The following is a 16,291-nucleotide window of genomic DNA, read 5'->3' on the forward strand; positions in this document are numbered from 1 at the left end:
AACTGTGTGGGCATCATAAAAAATAATGACCAGCCGAGATAAAATGCTTTTTTATGTTATTGCTCCACTTCGCCAATTTCAGAGCAGTCGCAAACAATATTTAAATTTTAAAAGTTGCAAATGTACCAGTTAAATGAAGCAGAAGCAAGATTGTCGCCCCGGCACAAATATTTCAAAGTTTGGGGGGGGTTGCAGGCTCCAGCAGACGCTCGCAAAATGGAAAACAAAGGCAGCCCAAAACAAAGACACGCCCAGCTATGTGAACCGCCCTGACAATCGAATTTGCACACTGGACACATTTTGGAAATTGATACATAGAAAGGGACACCGGACACCGGACACTTTATGGAACTATCAAAGTATTTGGCAATAAATCATAAATCAATATAGAACGCTGCCAGGCAGGGCAGCAATCGGAAACGTCGCACTTATATCCTTCTGCCGGCCATGGGCTAATGATGTCTTAAAAAACGATTTTGGGCCCAGGGTGGCCCAAATCGAGAAACGAAAAAGTAGCAATGTCACAAAACGAGGGCAATTGATGTCCTCAGGTCAAACGCATTAACAAAATTGCCGTTTCAGCTGGCGAGGAGCTATATGTGTGTGTGTGTGTGTGTGCGGCTGGGAAATTGAATTTCCACGGCGCTAAGTGACGTCGCCAGCAGAGCAACAATATTCTTCCAAATCGGCTTTAAGTCATGAAAAATAATAGACAACCCCCGACGAGTAGTAAAAAGCAGATTGCGAGGCGCGTCAGCAACCAAAAAGATTGTGGAACACATGCTGTGCCGCATATGATGGCTGACGAGGGCGACGCTCTGCGCTTATCAACTGTGAAACACGCATGGAAAGTGGGTTGGGGCGGAGGGGAGCAACGCAACATGTGAGGCTCCAAAGTTAATATGGCAAATATACATACAAATACACATGCATATATATAGATATATATATATTGGGATTGAGTGGGGGAAATGTTTCAACATACATTTGTGGGCAGAAGTGGGCCTAGCTTGTATCCATGTCTCCGGGTATCTCGGAGTCCTCAATGGTGCGTGTGGCGGGTATGTATACCTTAAAGGCGAACTTGGACTTGACAAAAGAGCCGGTGTTCAACACCGTGCATTCATGCTGAGTGCTGGCAAAGCTCTGGCAGGAGTCACCCATCACAATGAGATCAGGCAGTGGGTATAGCCACAGCGCCGGGTCGTAATCCCAGTGCACGGGCATCGCAATTGGATGTATGGGCACCAGATGACCCTGACAGACGAGTGTGCGTGCAAAGTGCTGCTCAATGTGAGTTGTGTCGGGCGGAAAGTGCAGCGTATTGCGACAGAATTTGGCCATAAGATCCAGACGGCAAACGACAATCTGTTGTGTGCAATACTGCAAGCGGCAGGGGTTCGTGGCCAGCTGGGTGCGCGGCCAAGCCTTGAGCAGGCCAGCGGCCAGACACTCGGGCAGCGGAGCGCGTGGTAAAATGTTTGGTGCCGTAGGATCCTCAGCAGAGGGCACGAGAATTAAATCGGTCTGCTTTTTGAGCTGCTCGCAGCCGGCGGCCAATGCGCCCAGAGCATCCAAATGCTGACGTAGCTCATGGTGATTGCGCGTGCTGGCCGTAAAGGGCCCCATCAGGACAATGGCCTGGGGCGGGCAGGAATCATAGCCGACAAAAAGCTGGCGCAGTTTGTCCATGACAACGGGCAGATCCAAACGCACATCAGACAGGAATACCAGCGTCGTCTCCGTATTGGTGCGCTCCACTTCTTGCAAACGAGGCGAGTACTTCAGCAGCTTTGTGGGCTCGCCGCCCCAAGTGTTGCCAGTGCCGAAGAAGGCGCGGCTGCTGCTGGCTGGTTCAGCGGGCGGAAAGCCTAGACCATCGACTATAACGTAAAGTGCAAGTGGTTACCATACAGCAGCGCTGGACATTTGAACAAGACTCACCTTTTAGTACGCCATTCGCATAGCTGCCCTCCGCGAGTACAAAGCAGCCCTCGCAGAAGAAGCCGGCATGGAAACGTGCACCGCTTAAATCAAGCTCTACACAACCTGTTGGATCCTCCACGAAGAATTTGCCCTCCTTCAGCTGAGTGAGCAGACCCAATACCACAGCCTCCTTCAAGTGGGATGTCGCCAGCAAGTTTTCTGCGTACTGCAATTTGAATTTTTTGGTCTGCGCTGCGGCTGCAACGCCGTCTTGGATGACTGCGGGCGCGAAAAGATCATGCCGCAGCGTTTTCTGCAGCAACATTGCATAGCGCTGCTGCAGATAGTCAGACTTCATGCGGGGCTGTGGCAGCAGGCGTCGCGGCTGCGTGTCCAGCTCAAACTTTTTGATCCGTGTGTTGTAGCGGTAGCGTGGCACAGTAAATGCATCAATTAGTGAAAAAATAGTCTCGCCCTCATCCAAACCAACGCGGTTTAGTTCATTGATGGCTTTTTCCAACGCTTCTCGTTCAACATGCGGCGTTGCCAGCTTCTGTCCCTGCAGATTCTCCGTTATGACCGTCATCCATTTCTCACGTTCGGCCGGCTCGAAGGGCAGCAGTTGCTCGGCGAGGTAGGTGCTGTTCTCGGACCGAATCAGAAAACCACATAACTTGAAAGATGTTGTAATGCGTTTGCGCAACTGCGCCAATTCATCCATATTTTACGAATTAAAATAAATTTACACATTCACAACTTTTTGCCACCAATTTTATAATTTTGGCGCCATTTGAACTAAAGAGCGAACGAGCTCTCACTGGAGCTAAAGCCGTGCGCACTTTTCAACACTATATTTATGTATTATGGTGGCTTGTCGATTAATTGAAGTGGCCGATAATATATGTGCCAAACTGTGTATTTATTTATTTTTACCAGAAACACACCATGTACACCTGCCAGATAAGTTATCCAATGCTGACCAATATATGGGTCCAGCGACATGTATAAAAGCGAATTGTAATGACCACATTGTACATCGATATTTAGCTGTTTCGATACCAAACAGGTTAACAGCCATACAAGTTTTGTGCTGACTTCAAAAAAAGGACGTCATTTCAACACATTTAGCAGCTATTATTATATTTCGAGCGTCATTCGCGTTTCTAAGAAACCGTTTAAAGCAAATATTTCCTTTTTTCAGCTGCTTCTGAAATTTTAAATTCCCCCAACCAACGGTGTTGCCGAATCACAGAAGTGCGCGCTTTAAATAACATTTTAGCTAATGTTAAAAATGTTCAGTGCCCACAGCTGTGCATACAGCAGGGAACCAGTTCTTTTTTGTTAACTCTCTCACGTCCAACCCAACACTACTGGCAACGCACGTGTATAAATATTAAAGAAATTGGATTGCTGTTTTTTCACACAAAATGGATGTTGTCAAAGCAGTTTTAGAAAAACACCAAAAGGAATTGGATAAGTACAAGCCAATTACAGTAGAAAAACATCTAGAATGCCGCATAGATGTAGGCACACTGCTCATCACAGATCCCAATGACTTTGACGACCGGCAGCTCGCGTAAGTAAAATGTGCAAAACTTTTGTAGGCATTTAAATTAAATGTTGAATTAATGTAGCAACAACAAGGAGGAGTATTTGGCTGCCCTGACCCGTGAAAATACCCAACTGTTGGTCAATGCTATTTGGGAACTCCCAACCGAACGTGTGGACGAGAGTATTGTGGCCAAATTGCCCGAGCCAACAACTGTGCTGCCGCGTCTACGTAAACCGCCAGGTCCACGTCCTTTGACAAAGTGGGAGAAGTTCGCCAAAGAAAAGGGCATCACAAAGAAGAAGAAGGACAAGAAAACTTACGACGAAGTCCTGGACGTAAGTAATCAAGCAATTAATGCGAAAATACAACTAACCATGCAACCCCATAGAAATGGGTACCTACTTATGGCTTCAAACGAGCCGAGGCAGAGAAAGATAAGGATTGGGTGCTGGAGGTACCGCAGAATGCGGATCCCAACACAGACATGTTCCAAAAGAAGATGGACTTGCGCAACGAGAAGGTTGCCAAAAACGAGATTCAGCGTATGCGGAACATTGTGCGCGCCAAAAAGATTGACATGCCACGCAGCGGCTATCTGGGCCCGGAGGCCGCATCTTCCAACCAGCTGCATACGGCTATGACTGTAGCGAAATCTTCAACTGCATCGGTGGGCAAATTCCAAAGCAAATTGCCTAAAGAGAAGGAAGCACGTGGTCTGGGCGTTAAGGAGCTGATACCAGGCGGCAAACGCAAAGCATCGCATATCACAGCCCAGCCTGAGAGAGAGGCCAATTTGGATCTCATCAAGAGTGTTCTTAGTAAAAAGCCCAAAATAGATGTGGATAAGGCGATATCGCTACAAAAACAAGATGAGCGGATAGAGTAAGACATGCTGCTAGCACAACCGAACATAGCATATTTATTAATTTTTATATTTTATTAGACGCGAGGCTGAGGGCGCCAACAGACCCGCGAAAAAGGGTGGAAAGAAGGGCAAAGGCAGTCGCAAGGCAGTGGGCAAGAAGCCTAAGGGTCATCAAGGTCAACGTGCACCGGGCAAAAAGGGCCAGACCGGTCGCAAGCGTCGCTAAACCGAAAACGGCTGCATTAACTAGGACTTTTTTATTAACAAAAACACAATTTACACGATAAATACAATGATAATATTTAAGCCACATCAAACCTATACAACTCTACTTGCGATGGAAACGCAAATCTACGGGTGCACTGTGCCGTTTCAGATATTCATAGACAAAGTTGCGGAAGACCCGATTGAAGTTACGTATTGATGGCCAATGCAGATTGGCAGCATTGTCTCTTGGCGTGTGCCAACTATCCGGAAAAGGTGTCGCTATCAAATGCAAAATGGGCACATTCTCCTGCAGGAACGGACGATGATCGTCGTCAACCAATCCACCTGCGGGTCGATTCAAAAACATGTTGTTATTGCCCTCCAGCTGGCCAGCAGTCCGCAATGTTTGCTCAATCTCCACCAAACTAGAATGCAAACCGTGCGTATTCTCATAGAAACTAGAAAATTTCGGATTGCGAGCACCAATCAGATCAAGCAGCACAAGCACCTCCTAAGCAGGATACAAGTTTAATGGTTAGAAAAGCCTGACTAGCCCGCTAAGTCAACAACTTACAATGCGATCAATGTGACGTGGAGCTAGATTGGCTTGATCAGACGTGGAAGTCGGGCTGCGCGTGCGCGCCAACTTGCTGGCAAAATGACGCGAGCCATAAACCGAGTCACTGTTGGTCCACTCCCTGAAGGCTTCCTCGCCGTCAAAGAAGATCAACTAGAAAATCATTCGATTATTGTAATTAAGGGCAATATAAAGCACACTCAGACGCACCATCAAGCCGAGATCATTGCGATTGCGAAACTGTTGCAGCAAATAGTTGTTCAGCGTTTTGGCCGTATTCAAGAGTATGGCGCAGGGCACAGCCGAGTCCGTGGCACCCACGAAGCCCGGATCATTTGGAAAATACTTGCTGTCATAGTGGCAGGCAAGTGCCAGGAAGTTTTGCGCCTGCGGGTTGATGTAGCCAACGACATTCGCAAACGTTAGCTCACCAAAAATTGGCACACGTTGCTTAAACTCATCCACTTCCGTTTGAAAGCCAAGGCCATTTAGTGAATTCACCAGGTAGTTGCGCACCTGCGCATGGCCACGGCTGCCAACAACGCGTGGCACCAGTATAGAGGCCAGGCTGCTGTTAAAATGTGCCTCATCGTCAGTCCAGTGCGTGGCCTGCCGCCGCTTTAAAGAGATCAGTTTACTTATTTACTCTCTTTGTGACTCAACACACGGGGGAATTCATCCGAACTTACGTTGGACTGTTGTGCGCGTACGTTATCAGCTGCCAGCAGTGAAATCGAAACAAAAATGAAAAACCACGAATGAGACATATTTACAAGCTCCGTCCCGATTCGGTTGAGGTGTTACGGCGCACTGGATCAGATCTCTTTATGACTGGTATGTTAAAACAAATTACCATGGCCGTTGTAGTAGTTGTTGTTTTTGTTAACGATCTGTGCAGCTGCGCTGCGTTACTAATGGCGCGCAAACTAAACACTCACACATGCAAGCACAGCACATACATTCGTGTGTGCGTGTGTGTGTAAGTGTGTGTGTGCGCTTTGTGTACATAAGCAAAAGCTTTCCACCTCCGCAAACAGTTTGAGAAAAGCTTTGCGTGCGTGCAAAGAGCGTAACGGCTTATGCCATAAGCTCGCATAAGCACGCTTCAAGTAACTTCAGCTTTTATACGTAAGCTTCAAAGCTTAATTAACTGTTTCGATTGCGCTTTGATTTCAAATACATATTCAGTTAATTATATATGTCAAATCAATTGTGACTTGTTCGGTTCCCAGGTGCGATTCAACTCATATGGTTTGTGTCCTAGATACAATTTAAAATATTAATTTTATTAGTAGTTATTCAGAAACCTCTCGTTTGAAAATTTGCAAGAATTAAACGCATAGAACACAAATACTTTAATTCTCAATATAAAACAAATGTAAAAATTATTTAATTAATAATTTAAACATGAATTCAATTCTTTTATACTGCTTCTCGGTTAGTTTGTAAAAACTCATAAACGAATCGTGGAATAATTGCGTTCATATTACGTATTGTTGGCCAGTGCAGGCTCCTAAAATTATCACCTTCAGTGTGCCATGCATCTGGATAGGTGTGGGGCACTATGTGCAAAACTGGCACGCCTAAAAAAGCAAAAAAAAAAAGTAGTCTAAAATTGACAACATGTCAATCAATATCAATACGAACCCTCCTCAAGAAACGGATAGTGATCGTCTTCAATATCGCTCTCGTGATCTTTTAGGCTGTGGAACAGCTTATGGCACTTGGTCAGCTTGCCTGCCTTTTGCAGCTCCCGCTCAATATCTGCCAGACGATTGTGCAATACAAATGTGTCCTCGTAGTGGCTCATGTAGATATGGTTGGGTGCGCCAATTAGGTTAAGTGTGACAACCAACTCCTAAGACACAATATTTTAGCTTAAATTAAGTTCAATTGTGGAAACTTACAATATTTTTCAACGGTATTGTTTCCACCTCGGCAAAGCGTCGCGATCCATTAAGCGAATTAAAATCATCTTCCACTTCGTTCAGGGACTCGTGACCATCGAAGAAAACCACCTGAAAATATAAATAATAATAATAAATTATCGTTTTTTTTTTAAACTTGCAGTGAACAGAAGCTGACACTCACCAGCAAGCCAATGTCCTCGCGCTTGGAGAACTCTCCGCGTAAATAGGGACCCAGCGTCCTGGCCATATTGAGAAGAATGGCACAGGAAACGGCTCCATCTGTGGCTCCCACGTAGTTTTTAGCATTCTTCAAGAACTTCGAGTCATAATGACAGGTAAGCAATAAAAATCGTGATGCTTCCGTATTCATAATGCCCAAAAAATTGGTAAAACTCTTTTCATCAAATAATTCATCGCGTAACGCAATAAAACCCAAGTCCTTTAGCTCCTCGATAAGAAAATCGCCCACCTGCGAATGACCTAAACTCCCAGTCCAGCGAGGTCTTAAGATTTTCGCAAGCGTCTTATTAAAATACTTCTCATCGCTGATAAATGTTAGGGGCTTCCGCCAAATTCGAATGAAAAGCACATAGTTGATGAGCAGAAGGACAATGCTCAGTCCCGATACAAATCGAGCTACACGTAACACTGATTGGAGTTTCACTCCCGATACAGTTCGAGTTATTCGTATCATTGGATGGTGTTACACGTGTTGTATTTGATTGTATACTAAAAATATACCTCATGTTTGGTTGGAAATTTCTCTCAGCAAATGGCTGGAACGAAAGCGTTCGATACAACAATTAAGATGATTGAATTAAATTTAAATTTTTATACTCATACCATAAAAAATGGGTAAAAAGGGTATATGGGTTTTGTGCAAATGTATGTTACTGGCAAAAGGAAGCAGCTCCGAACCCATAATGTATATACATATGTATATATTCTTGATAAACATCGAGAGCAGAGTCGTCCTTATGTAACATATAAACGAGGGGTATCAACCCCAACCTAACCCAAATTTTGAACGTAGGTCCTTCTATAACCCACACAGATCTTGTTTGTTAAAAATGATTAATAACTTTTCCCATTTTCAAACAATCGATAAAAATCTATATAGAATTCCTGTTTATAAGAGCTGTAGTCACCAAATTCGACATGTAGCTTCTAGAGATGCATATACAGATCCGATATCTTTTATTTTTTATAATCGTCATTTTATTCACCATCCCCCACCGCTGCCCCTAAGCTATAAATCAAATAAACCAATCAATTGGAACTAACCCCCAATTTAAACCTCATACATATTAAAACCTATTTTCTTTAAGAATTCTATTTATGCCATTTTTCTTTAAGAATTCTATTCTATAGCACAATATAAACTAATGTTGAAAATTTCATCAAGATCCGTTGAAAAACACAGAAGTTATTTAAGAAAATGTTTGGCAAGCCACGTGACTGCAAGCTCAAATGCTGTATACATGAGCACACACACACAGACATACATACACACAAATAGAATTGCAATTGTGATTGTATTGAATAATGTGCTCTGTGTACGTGCTGATATTTTGGTTCAGTTTTTTTTATGGAAAGTGAATTCTTGATATGAGAGTGAGGTATGAGGCGCTGGCATTTTTGAATGGAGTTGCGAAAAAAATTTATTAATATAGTAAATTAAACACAAGGCACAACCATAAAATAAACTGGCAATACAAAAATTTCTTAACGCTGCTGGTAAATTGGATAAGCAGTCGCTGCGTCGAGTTTAACAATTTGGGTCTGAACTATACCTGTCGACAGGTGTGATAAACAATCAAGATTTATATTTATTTCATGTTTCGCTTTGATCCATCTTGTGATGTGAACTTTTCTATCCTTTCCAAAACCTCTGTCCCCTGACTAACTAAAGAAGGCCTGCGGAGGGTTACGTTGCTTCCATGTGGTCTAACCACGGCGACGCGATGCATTTTTTGGGATCGGAACTCATCCCGTGAAAGGGTGCGCAAACTGGAGCCCTCGTGCCAGTTCCGTTTTTGTCGTTGCGTGTGCTTCGCTCCCGGTCCGCAGCAAGGTTGATGACACAAGCGTTGATCTTTGCCAAAGTCGTCGCCATCGCTGAGCGTTTGCGGCAAATCCTGGTGCAAGGTCTCCGGCAGGAACAGGGATAGAATGCCACCCAAAATACCCAGCACACCCAGAGTGTTGAGCATCAGCGACAGAGATACGTGAGACAGGTAGATAACCGGCGGGGAGAGTAGCATGGCCACAAAGCCCATGGTATGTATGAAGGCCACGCCCTGGGCACGCACAACCGTCGGCAGCACCTCGGCCGCCCACTGCAGTCCAATGTTGTAGCAAACATTGGCAAAGAAGCGTCCCGCCAGGGCAGCCACCAATGTGTGGGTGGGATTCTTGACGTTAGCCGCCAACAAACTGAAAACGCCGCTCAGCGTGGTAAAGGTAAAGGCGCACCAGCGACGTCCAAAGCGATCCAGGGTGACGATAACAAGAAGATCGCCCGGCAGCTCCGTCGCGCAGGCTATGGTAAAGACAACAACCACGTTCTCCTTGTCCAGGACGGACGCGGCACGTACGTGGCCATCATAGATCAGTGACATAGTCATCCAGATAAATATCATGAGCACCATGTAGCGAGCCAGCCGACGACGTCCAAAAATTGAGAGTACCGTAAAGCTGCGACCCTCAAACTCCTCTTTATAGAATTGTTCGCAACTCTCGCGGAATTTCTTCCAGTAACTCTTCGAAACGGTTCGTTTATTTCTGGCTGCCACGTTCTTTAGTATGACAATTGCGTCGTCGATCTTGCCCACAGAGACCAGCCAGCGCGCCGATTCGGGCAAATAACAATATGCACATAATGCAAAAGCAATGGGTATCGAGCCGACCAGTGCAAAGTTACCCCAGGTGCGCAGCAATAGGGCCATCCAGGGTATTAGCATTGTGAACGGCGAGTAGAACATGGCCAGCGACAAGTTGCCCACGAGGGTGCGATACTTGGGTCCAACATACTCGAGTACTACGGAGTGGAATATAGGCATTGGAATTCGAAATCAACACAAATAAAAGTGCTCTGGTCGGAAATGCCCGACTAGCAGATACCCAGCCCTACACTTTGGCATATGCATTCTTGAATACTTTTGGGACTTTTATCAAGAAAGTGAAATTTTCTTAATCTTTATATACTATGCAAGAACCTTCACACCAAGTTTGAAATCTATAGCTCTTTCAATCCTCGAGTTATGCCTAAAAAACCAAGTCTATAAACCGATATTTATCGATATTATTGATATGAGAAGAGATATCGAAGTTAAATGACAAGCTCTTTGTGCGCAGGAGAGAATATATATTTGAAATATCCAGTTCTCTAGCTTTTGTAGTCTCCGAGTTCGACACGTTTGTATAGACGGACAAACGGATGGGCTGGACCTGATACATGCTACCCTATGGGGCAGAAGAGGCTTCTTTCTGCCTGAGCTCGGGTAAAACATTCTAGTTCAACTTATGCGTACCCAGAATATATATCATGGTGAAGCAAGTATCAAAGGAGGCGCCGACAATCAGGCGAATCATGACAAAGCTAAGAAAGTTACTGGCCAACGATGTAAAAATGCTGCCAAAGAACGCCAGGGAGCAGCTGCTAACCAAAGCAGCCACGCGACCGCAATGATCCGCAAAGTGTCCATAAGCCAGGCAACCTGCAATGGAGCCCAGAAAGAAAATCACTTGGGCGTATGTGGCATAGCGATCGTTGTCGCAGACCCAGCCAAACTCCATGGTTGCCGTGCGAAAAGGCTCGTTCCGGTCAAAGACATAACCCTCCCGGCAGGGTATTACCGGCAGGGAGCTATTAATTAACTCGCTGCGATTCTTGGACTGAAACACGGCCGTATAATTGACATCATACATCTGGCAGCGGCTGTAGCTGCCATCTGCCTTCTTGGGTATGGAAAGCTGTTTGCGGTCCTCCTCGCTGGTAATAAGCGACAGCTCGGGGACAAAGCAGTAATATTTATCTGGCGGCAGCGTCATAAAGATCTGGCTCAGATACACAAAGGCGGATATGTAGCAAAATGGTATCATCAATGCGAACAGAAGTTTCTGAAAGCATCCGAACTCGCCAACTTCCGGCAGGAGATCATCAAAGTCAAGAAATGGGTCCAATTCGATAATAGAACGTCCAGTCTTGCTTTTTCTCTGCTCATCAGAGGTAGTGCTGACATCGGCGTCAGAGTGCATACGAAAATCTCTGATATACGGCGTATAGCTGCTTGTCTGTTGACCCCTATCCACCGTGTTTTTGGCATCCTTGTTTGTTGAACTATCCTCTGCCCTTGCGCTAGATACAATTTTGGCGCTCTGACATGGACAAAACTAGACTATTTCAATACTCACGCAACGTTGGTTCTACTTAGCGTCCTACGTCCATTATTTTTTGCATCCATTTCCATAACCATCCATAGCCGGAAGCAGTCGGTTTTGACAAGGCAATAACGTCTAAAAGTCGCTGCAACGCCTGCTCCGATCCGAATTCTGTGTGTCCTTCATTTCAATTCACGTGATTCATCAGCTTTCCAGCTGACTGCTTGCGCTTCCTGGCGCCTAAACCGTCGACGCTCATGGCCATCAGCTGCGGCTTATCGACGCCATCGATGACCATTAGTCATGGCCGATACAGGGAATCATCGAGTCATCTGCCCCAACTTAAGTGGCAGCGCTTAGTGCAAAGTCCTGGCTATAATCAAAATGTTGTTGAATGACTATTATTATGATAAGTAAAGGATATAGTTGCTTTTGATTCGAGTCCGCATCCTGCCTGTTCATCTATCGCTGCTTTAATCAAAATGAATGCTTGAGGCAGCTTCAGAGCCAACTCTGCACATTTGCGGCTTATAAAATAAATTAAATACGCGCACAGTTGGCCATTTTCGTGCCAACTGTAGACATTGCGTACACGCCGCGTGGCCTGCAACCACCCGTTGCTTGAGTTTTGCATAGATTTCGCTTCATTTTGCTTCACATGCAAATCGGCCACTGCCAATGCCAATGCCGCCTGTTGCTTTTTGGCCCAAAGCACAGGCTGGCGCATGCGCTGACTCGCCGCCGACCCCCCCTGAGGCCCAACAGCGACTTACGCCCTTTCGAAGTTTCATTCATAAAATGCGGTTCGATGTTCGAATTGTTGGCCATGTTCCGAGTTCACAGAACAACACAATTCGAATTAGTTCTGGCGCGTCTTTCAAAGCGAACGGTTCAATCGGCAAATGCAGTCGGCGGCCATATATACTTATAAATATATAGCCGTATACGGCACATAAATCAGTGTCATAAATCTGCGTGCGTTGTATATGAAATTAAGTGTCAGTGTTTACAGATAATAAGATAGAAACCCAAAAAAACAAAAAAAAGGCCAATAAATAAGCTGGCGGCATCCTAAGACAAGCTGCCGTCTGGCCAGTGCCCCGAGCAAGTGTCAAAAAGTAAAGTGAAAGTGGCGGCCGCCGTTCTACAAAAGACTTTCTTTTACGATTTCCTAATGTAGCATGTAGATACGTGTATATATATATAAGTTTGGTGGAATAAGACGGTCCACAAAATGGCCATACTCGATTCCTGCTGCTTTTGGAGGAGCGTGCGTAAAGGCAGCTTTGCCTGCGCCGTTTACACTCTGGTGGGTAATCAATTACAAGAGATTTGATTTGTTAAAAAGAAAAAACAAACTTAGGCAAGATAAACAACAGTTTGGCTTATCTTCCTGCATATACTTTAGCTAGTGGTAAAAGATGGCGAGACAAAGCAAGAAGAAAAGTCAGAAGCAAAATGGCAGTAAGTCTAGCAAAGCAAAGCGCCAGCTAAAGCGCGCAATGTGACACTTTGAAAACTTAACAAAGCGAGAAGCAAACTAAGAAGCAAAGCGAGAAGCGAGAGAAGAAGGAAGAGAAACATTGTGAAAGGCAGCACGTGAAGTGGAGCGAGAATTGAGACAATTATAAATCAAGCGAGAAGCTAAGCAAGTTAAAAAGCAAGAAGCGAAAGTAAGTGAGACAAAACGACAAGTCAATCGAAGAATGGATGACAAAACGACAAACGAAGCGAGAAGCTTATCGAGAAGCAAAACGTGCAGCGACAATTAAGTTATAACAAAAGCAAGTTCCTCCCCGTATGTTGTTGTTATTTGCTATGCGCTAAAAATTAATTCGTAAAGGACTCGAGTTGCAATTGCGGCAGACAAAATGCAAAATATGAATGGAAGAAAGGAAAATACGAGAGCAGAAAATAAGTTAGTCCAATCGACAAACCAATTATAAATCAAGCGCTTCTTTCGCCGTAAATTGCATTTGAAATTAAGCCACAGCATTTTCAATGTGAGTGGAAAAGGATTGGGGAAAATGAAGAGGAAAATTTAGAGAAAATTGAATAATAGAAATATGAACTCAAACTAGAACCTCTTAATCTTGATTGGATTTATTTATAATATTGCAGATATACTTTGGCCTGTCCACGTTCATGTTTACGTTCTATCTGAAGGAGGAGCAGGCGTTTCTGCTTGGCCAGAGAAACCAACCGCTTGGCGAGAGCATCTTGGAGAAGGGTGATGTAACTGTAGGTAAGAGAAAGCGAGAGAGAGATAGTGAGAGAGGCGTCGGGGCTGGAAGCCATATATATATAGCTAAATGTTATCCAACGGAATTGATTGACGTGATTTGTGATTGCAGTAACTGTGATATTCAACGTGTTGTTTTTGTTTTGCTCGATGCTGATGGTTGTGGCCTCGCTGCTGCTGATTGTGGGACTGCGGAATGTGAGTGTGGTTACCTGAGTTGACCTTTGACACATTTCGCAACCAATTTACACCTTTTGCAGAACAAACGTCAATTGCTGTTGCCCTGGATAGGTTTAATGCTCTGCGATTTGCTTATCGAAGTCGCCCATCTTGTCCACCTGACGCTGTCGCGTCGTGTGATTTTTGATCCCATTGTTGGTTTCATATTCACCATAGATTTCTTCATTCTCTGTCTGAATGTGAGTGGACGGACCTGTTTGCCAATTTCCGCTTCCTAATCAATTTCAATTTCCATTACATTTCAAGCTCTACTGTTTGCTCTGTGTCATATCACAGTATCAGGCTTATCGAATGCAACGTGCCGAGCAGCAGCTGCATCCTGCTCAATCGGTGAGTTCGTGTGTGTGTTTCCAAGCTCATCCTACTTACTCCTACTCCACCTGCCATCCAACTGCAAATGCAGCGCACGGTGGTCTTTACGGCGCCCGATACGCTTACCAAATCGAAACGGAAGTCACTAACAGCTGCAAACGCGGGCAAAAACAAACGGCATTCGCATCGCATGCTGGCCGCCAGTCCATTGATCACATCACAGCGGCCGACCAACTTCTCCACCATCACCGAGGAGGAGGAGCAGCAGAGCAAAGCAGCAGCTTCCGCAGGTAATACAAAGTCAAAGGGGGCACCTAAGGACATGAACTAAGCTCTGCTCGTTCCAGCTGGAAATGGCACAAGCGACAGCGGTCACATTCCGGAACTGCCCAGCGATGCGACAGACCCCCTAAATGCCAATATACCAATTATTACTTTAGATCCGAACTCGCTGCAATGATGCATTTGTTTATTTTTTGCATTCATGGCTGACAAAGAAATGAATACATTTGACATATTTTTACATGCAAGAAATAGTAAAATTCCCAGAATTCTATCGAGCAGCCAGTTTTTCTTATTTCATTCGCATCGCAGAGACAGAGCCATCTATCTACCTCCTTCTTCCCAAACAGAGCTGAAGGCCAACTTGTTGGAGCACCCATCAGAGGAGGCAACGAATGCGATTGACAGTGAGTTACATGGCACGAGAATTGGATTTAATACCTTTTGCTATTTCAATCGAGTTTCTTTTTTCAAATGAACTTCAAACAATGCTGAGTTCAATCAACCAGCAACAACAGGTTTGTACAGAAGGTAAAATAAATATCAAATATCATGTTACTTGGGCTACTTTTTCAATTAAACATTGCAACAAACTCGTTGCCACAAAATGGAAAAGTTTTGTAAGCACGAAATGCTCGCAGGTCCTTTTTTTAGATATGTGTGATAAATATATATGCAAAAGTGTATGCGCTGTGATTTAAGTGAATAGTAGGTAAACGTTTTGATTCCACTTGCAGCTGTGGAAAATTGGTGGAAAGTGGTTGTGTGAAGCTCTTAGATAGCCTTCAAAATCCAATTAAGGTATCCATATTATATATTTGTTGATAAATAGAATTCAAGCCGGATTAATATACATTAATTTGAATAACTTCAATTGAGTTATATAAATAAATGCAAATGTTGTTAAATAGCATAACGTAACCCCATAATTTGCATTACGTATGCATTTCCCACTGGTCCAAGATACTTGGCTACCAAAGGGCAGTGCAGAGAGAGAACTTTTGAAACTTAATTAACTTACCTGGACTGCTACACTTAAATATATGCTATTTAGCTAAGCATCAACTAATTAAATTGAAACAGCTGAGGCCAGGTCTGCAGCAGGGTAGTTATTTGAAGCCCTTCTTTAATCCGAAAAACTAAATGGAAGCCTGACAAATTACAGCAGAGGTTGCAATTAAATGGAGTACAACAAAAAGTTGCAGCTCTCCAGCCTGAAGCAAACACTTGCTTTTTCAGTCGCAAACTAGAGTCATTAAATGCCACTTAATCACTCTTTTAGATTGGCGCTCTTCATTGCAACTGTAGTGCAAATCACCTGCAGCACCACAAAACTGTGAATGACGGACACACACACATATCGTGTGGCATGCATGTGTGTGTGTGTACTTATCACTGCTGCAACAGTTGCCACAGCTGTGCGCACAGGGATAAGGACCAAAAAGCTTGTTTGCCAAGCTGCAAACAAAGCAGCAAAAGGGGAACCACTCAACCACTCGGAAATACACACACACAGACAGCAAAAGCCAGAGTGCCATTGCACCACTTAGCACACACTGTTATTAGCTACTGAAAAGTCGAAATTTGTGGCCAAATATCAACATAGCTGTCGGCGTAATCTAAATGAAAAGATGATAACGTCCATCAAAAGTGGACTTAATGGCTTTTTAAGTGGATCTTTGAAACGTGTTCGCCATCCTGTACAAATAGTCCATTTGTGTATGTTTACAGACTCAATTGGAATTAAATTGCAATATATATAAAAATAACATCTATTGATTCACATTTTTGTTTT

At 44.2% G+C, this 16,291-nt stretch overlaps 6 protein-coding genes across 8 annotated transcripts; 2 read left to right on the plus strand and 4 right to left on the minus strand.

The window, feature by feature from the left end:
- Window positions 1-934: 934 nt before the first annotated feature.
- On the minus strand, window positions 935-2,725 carry DNApol-epsilon58 (DNA polymerase epsilon subunit 2). The gene is made up of 2 exons (XM_064688429.1): window positions 1,945-2,725; window positions 935-1,883 (listed from the first exon to the last, which is right to left on the minus strand). The coding sequence occupies exons 1-2, from the start codon at window positions 2,645-2,647 to the stop codon at window positions 1,006-1,008; spliced, it is 1,581 nt and encodes a 526-aa protein (XP_064544499.1). The 5' UTR covers window positions 2,648-2,725; the 3' UTR covers window positions 935-1,005.
- A 542-nt stretch (window positions 2,726-3,267) lies between these two features.
- Window positions 3,268-4,660, plus strand: LOC135432673 (ribosome biogenesis regulatory protein homolog). Its single transcript, XM_064688430.1, has 4 exons — window positions 3,268-3,502; window positions 3,561-3,813; window positions 3,867-4,360; window positions 4,422-4,660. The coding sequence occupies exons 1-4, from the start codon at window positions 3,354-3,356 to the stop codon at window positions 4,567-4,569; spliced, it is 1,044 nt and encodes a 347-aa protein (XP_064544500.1). The 5' UTR covers window positions 3,268-3,353; the 3' UTR covers window positions 4,570-4,660.
- Window positions 4,586-6,039, minus strand: QC (Glutaminyl cyclase). 2 transcript variants are annotated; one of them, XM_064688432.1, is made up of 4 exons: window positions 5,817-6,039; window positions 5,338-5,736; window positions 5,125-5,280; window positions 4,586-5,061 (listed from the first exon to the last, which is right to left on the minus strand). In XM_064688432.1, exons 1-4 carry the CDS (start codon window positions 5,892-5,894, stop codon window positions 4,672-4,674), a joined length of 1,023 nt encoding a protein of 340 aa, XP_064544502.1. In that variant the 5' UTR covers window positions 5,895-6,039; the 3' UTR covers window positions 4,586-4,671. The 2 variants fall into 2 exon arrangements, with proteins under 2 accessions (XP_064544502.1, XP_064544501.1); XM_064688431.1 differs by having other exon boundaries at window positions 5,338-5,745; window positions 5,817-6,036.
- A 489-nt stretch (window positions 6,040-6,528) lies between these two features.
- LOC135432768 (glutaminyl-peptide cyclotransferase-like) lies at window positions 6,529-7,754 on the minus strand. The gene is made up of 4 exons (XM_064688579.1): window positions 7,219-7,754; window positions 7,035-7,145; window positions 6,775-6,985; window positions 6,529-6,710 (listed from the first exon to the last, which is right to left on the minus strand). The coding sequence occupies exons 1-4, from the start codon at window positions 7,729-7,731 to the stop codon at window positions 6,550-6,552; spliced, it is 996 nt and encodes a 331-aa protein (XP_064544649.1). The 5' UTR covers window positions 7,732-7,754; the 3' UTR covers window positions 6,529-6,549.
- Window positions 7,249-14,777, plus strand: LOC135432769 (uncharacterized). 2 transcript variants are annotated; one of them, XM_064688582.1, is made up of 7 exons: window positions 7,249-7,372; window positions 13,542-13,665; window positions 13,775-13,860; window positions 13,923-14,081; window positions 14,149-14,232; window positions 14,306-14,504; window positions 14,562-14,777. In XM_064688582.1, the coding sequence occupies exons 2-7, from the start codon at window positions 13,566-13,568 to the stop codon at window positions 14,672-14,674; spliced, it is 741 nt and encodes a 246-aa protein (XP_064544652.1). In that variant the 5' UTR covers window positions 7,249-7,372; window positions 13,542-13,565; the 3' UTR covers window positions 14,675-14,777. The 2 variants fall into 2 exon arrangements, with proteins under 2 accessions (XP_064544652.1, XP_064544651.1); XM_064688581.1 differs by lacking the exon at window positions 7,249-7,372 and adding an exon at window positions 12,076-12,729.
- Window positions 8,673-11,588, minus strand: LOC135432702 (organic cation transporter protein-like). The gene is made up of 3 exons (XM_064688464.1): window positions 11,454-11,588; window positions 10,571-11,397; window positions 8,673-10,077 (listed from the first exon to the last, which is right to left on the minus strand). The coding sequence occupies exons 1-3, from the start codon at window positions 11,513-11,515 to the stop codon at window positions 8,867-8,869; spliced, it is 2,100 nt and encodes a 699-aa protein (XP_064544534.1). The 5' UTR covers window positions 11,516-11,588; the 3' UTR covers window positions 8,673-8,866.
- Window positions 14,778-16,291: the final 1,514 nt, after the last annotated feature.

Source organism: Drosophila montana, unplaced genomic scaffold (assembly GCF_035044405.1).
Source record: "Drosophila montana isolate Dmon_TW-CO22-7 unplaced genomic scaffold, ASM3504440v1 contig_3213_1, whole genome shotgun sequence".
Taxonomy (NCBI): Eukaryota; Metazoa; Arthropoda; class Insecta; order Diptera; family Drosophilidae; genus Drosophila; species Drosophila montana.

Bases quoted from the DNA above. Each gene is read 5' to 3' on its own strand.
- LOC135432702 (XM_064688464.1), bottom strand. From the start codon at position 11,515: ATGGTTATGGAAATGGATGCAAAAAATAATGGACGTAGGACGCTAAGT. The intron at 11,398-11,453 runs GTGAGTATTGAA...AATTGTATCTAG, and splicing joins CTAAGTAGAACCAACGTTGC to CGCAAGGGCAGAGGATAGTT. The intron at 10,078-10,570 runs GTACGCATAAGT...TCCACTCCGTAG, and splicing joins CACCATGATATATATTCTGG to TACTCGAGTATGTTGGACCC.
- QC (XM_064688431.1), bottom strand. From the start codon at position 5,894: ATGTCTCATTCGTGGTTTTTCATTTTTGTTTCGATTTCACTGCTGGCA. The intron at 5,281-5,337 runs GTGCGTCTGAGT...ATGATTTTCTAG, and splicing joins GCAATGATCTCGGCTTGATG to TTGATCTTCTTTGACGGCGA. The intron at 5,062-5,124 runs GTAAGTTGTTGA...TATCCTGCTTAG, and splicing joins CACGTCACATTGATCGCATT to GAGGTGCTTGTGCTGCTTGA.
- LOC135432673 (XM_064688430.1), top strand. From the start codon at position 3,354: ATGGATGTTGTCAAAGCAGTTTTAGAAAAACACCAAAAGGAATTGGAT. The intron at 3,503-3,560 runs GTAAGTAAAATG...GAATTAATGTAG, and splicing joins TTTGACGACCGGCAGCTCGC to CAACAACAAGGAGGAGTATT. The intron at 4,361-4,421 runs GTAAGACATGCT...ATATTTTATTAG, and splicing joins AAACAAGATGAGCGGATAGA to ACGCGAGGCTGAGGGCGCCA.
- DNApol-epsilon58 (XM_064688429.1), bottom strand. From the start codon at position 2,647: ATGGATGAATTGGCGCAGTTGCGCAAACGCATTACAACATCTTTCAAG. The intron at 1,884-1,944 runs GTGAGTCTTGTT...TTTACGTTATAG, and splicing joins TGCGAATGGCGTACTAAAAG to TCGATGGTCTAGGCTTTCCG.
- LOC135432769 (XM_064688581.1), top strand. From the start codon at position 12,655: ATGGCCATACTCGATTCCTGCTGCTTTTGGAGGAGCGTGCGTAAAGGC. The intron at 13,861-13,922 runs GTGAGTGTGGTT...CACCTTTTGCAG, and splicing joins TGATTGTGGGACTGCGGAAT to AACAAACGTCAATTGCTGTT. The intron at 14,082-14,148 runs GTGAGTGGACGG...TTACATTTCAAG, and splicing joins TCTTCATTCTCTGTCTGAAT to CTCTACTGTTTGCTCTGTGT.
- LOC135432768 (XM_064688579.1), bottom strand. From the start codon at position 7,731: ATGATACGAATAACTCGAACTGTATCGGGAGTGAAACTCCAATCAGTG. The intron at 7,146-7,218 runs GTGAGTGTCAGC...TTATATTTTCAG, and splicing joins GCGAGGACATTGGCTTGCTG to GTGGTTTTCTTCGATGGTCA. The intron at 6,711-6,774 runs GTTCGTATTGAT...TTGCTTTTTTAG, and splicing joins CTATCCGTTTCTTGAGGAGG to GCGTGCCAGTTTTGCACATA.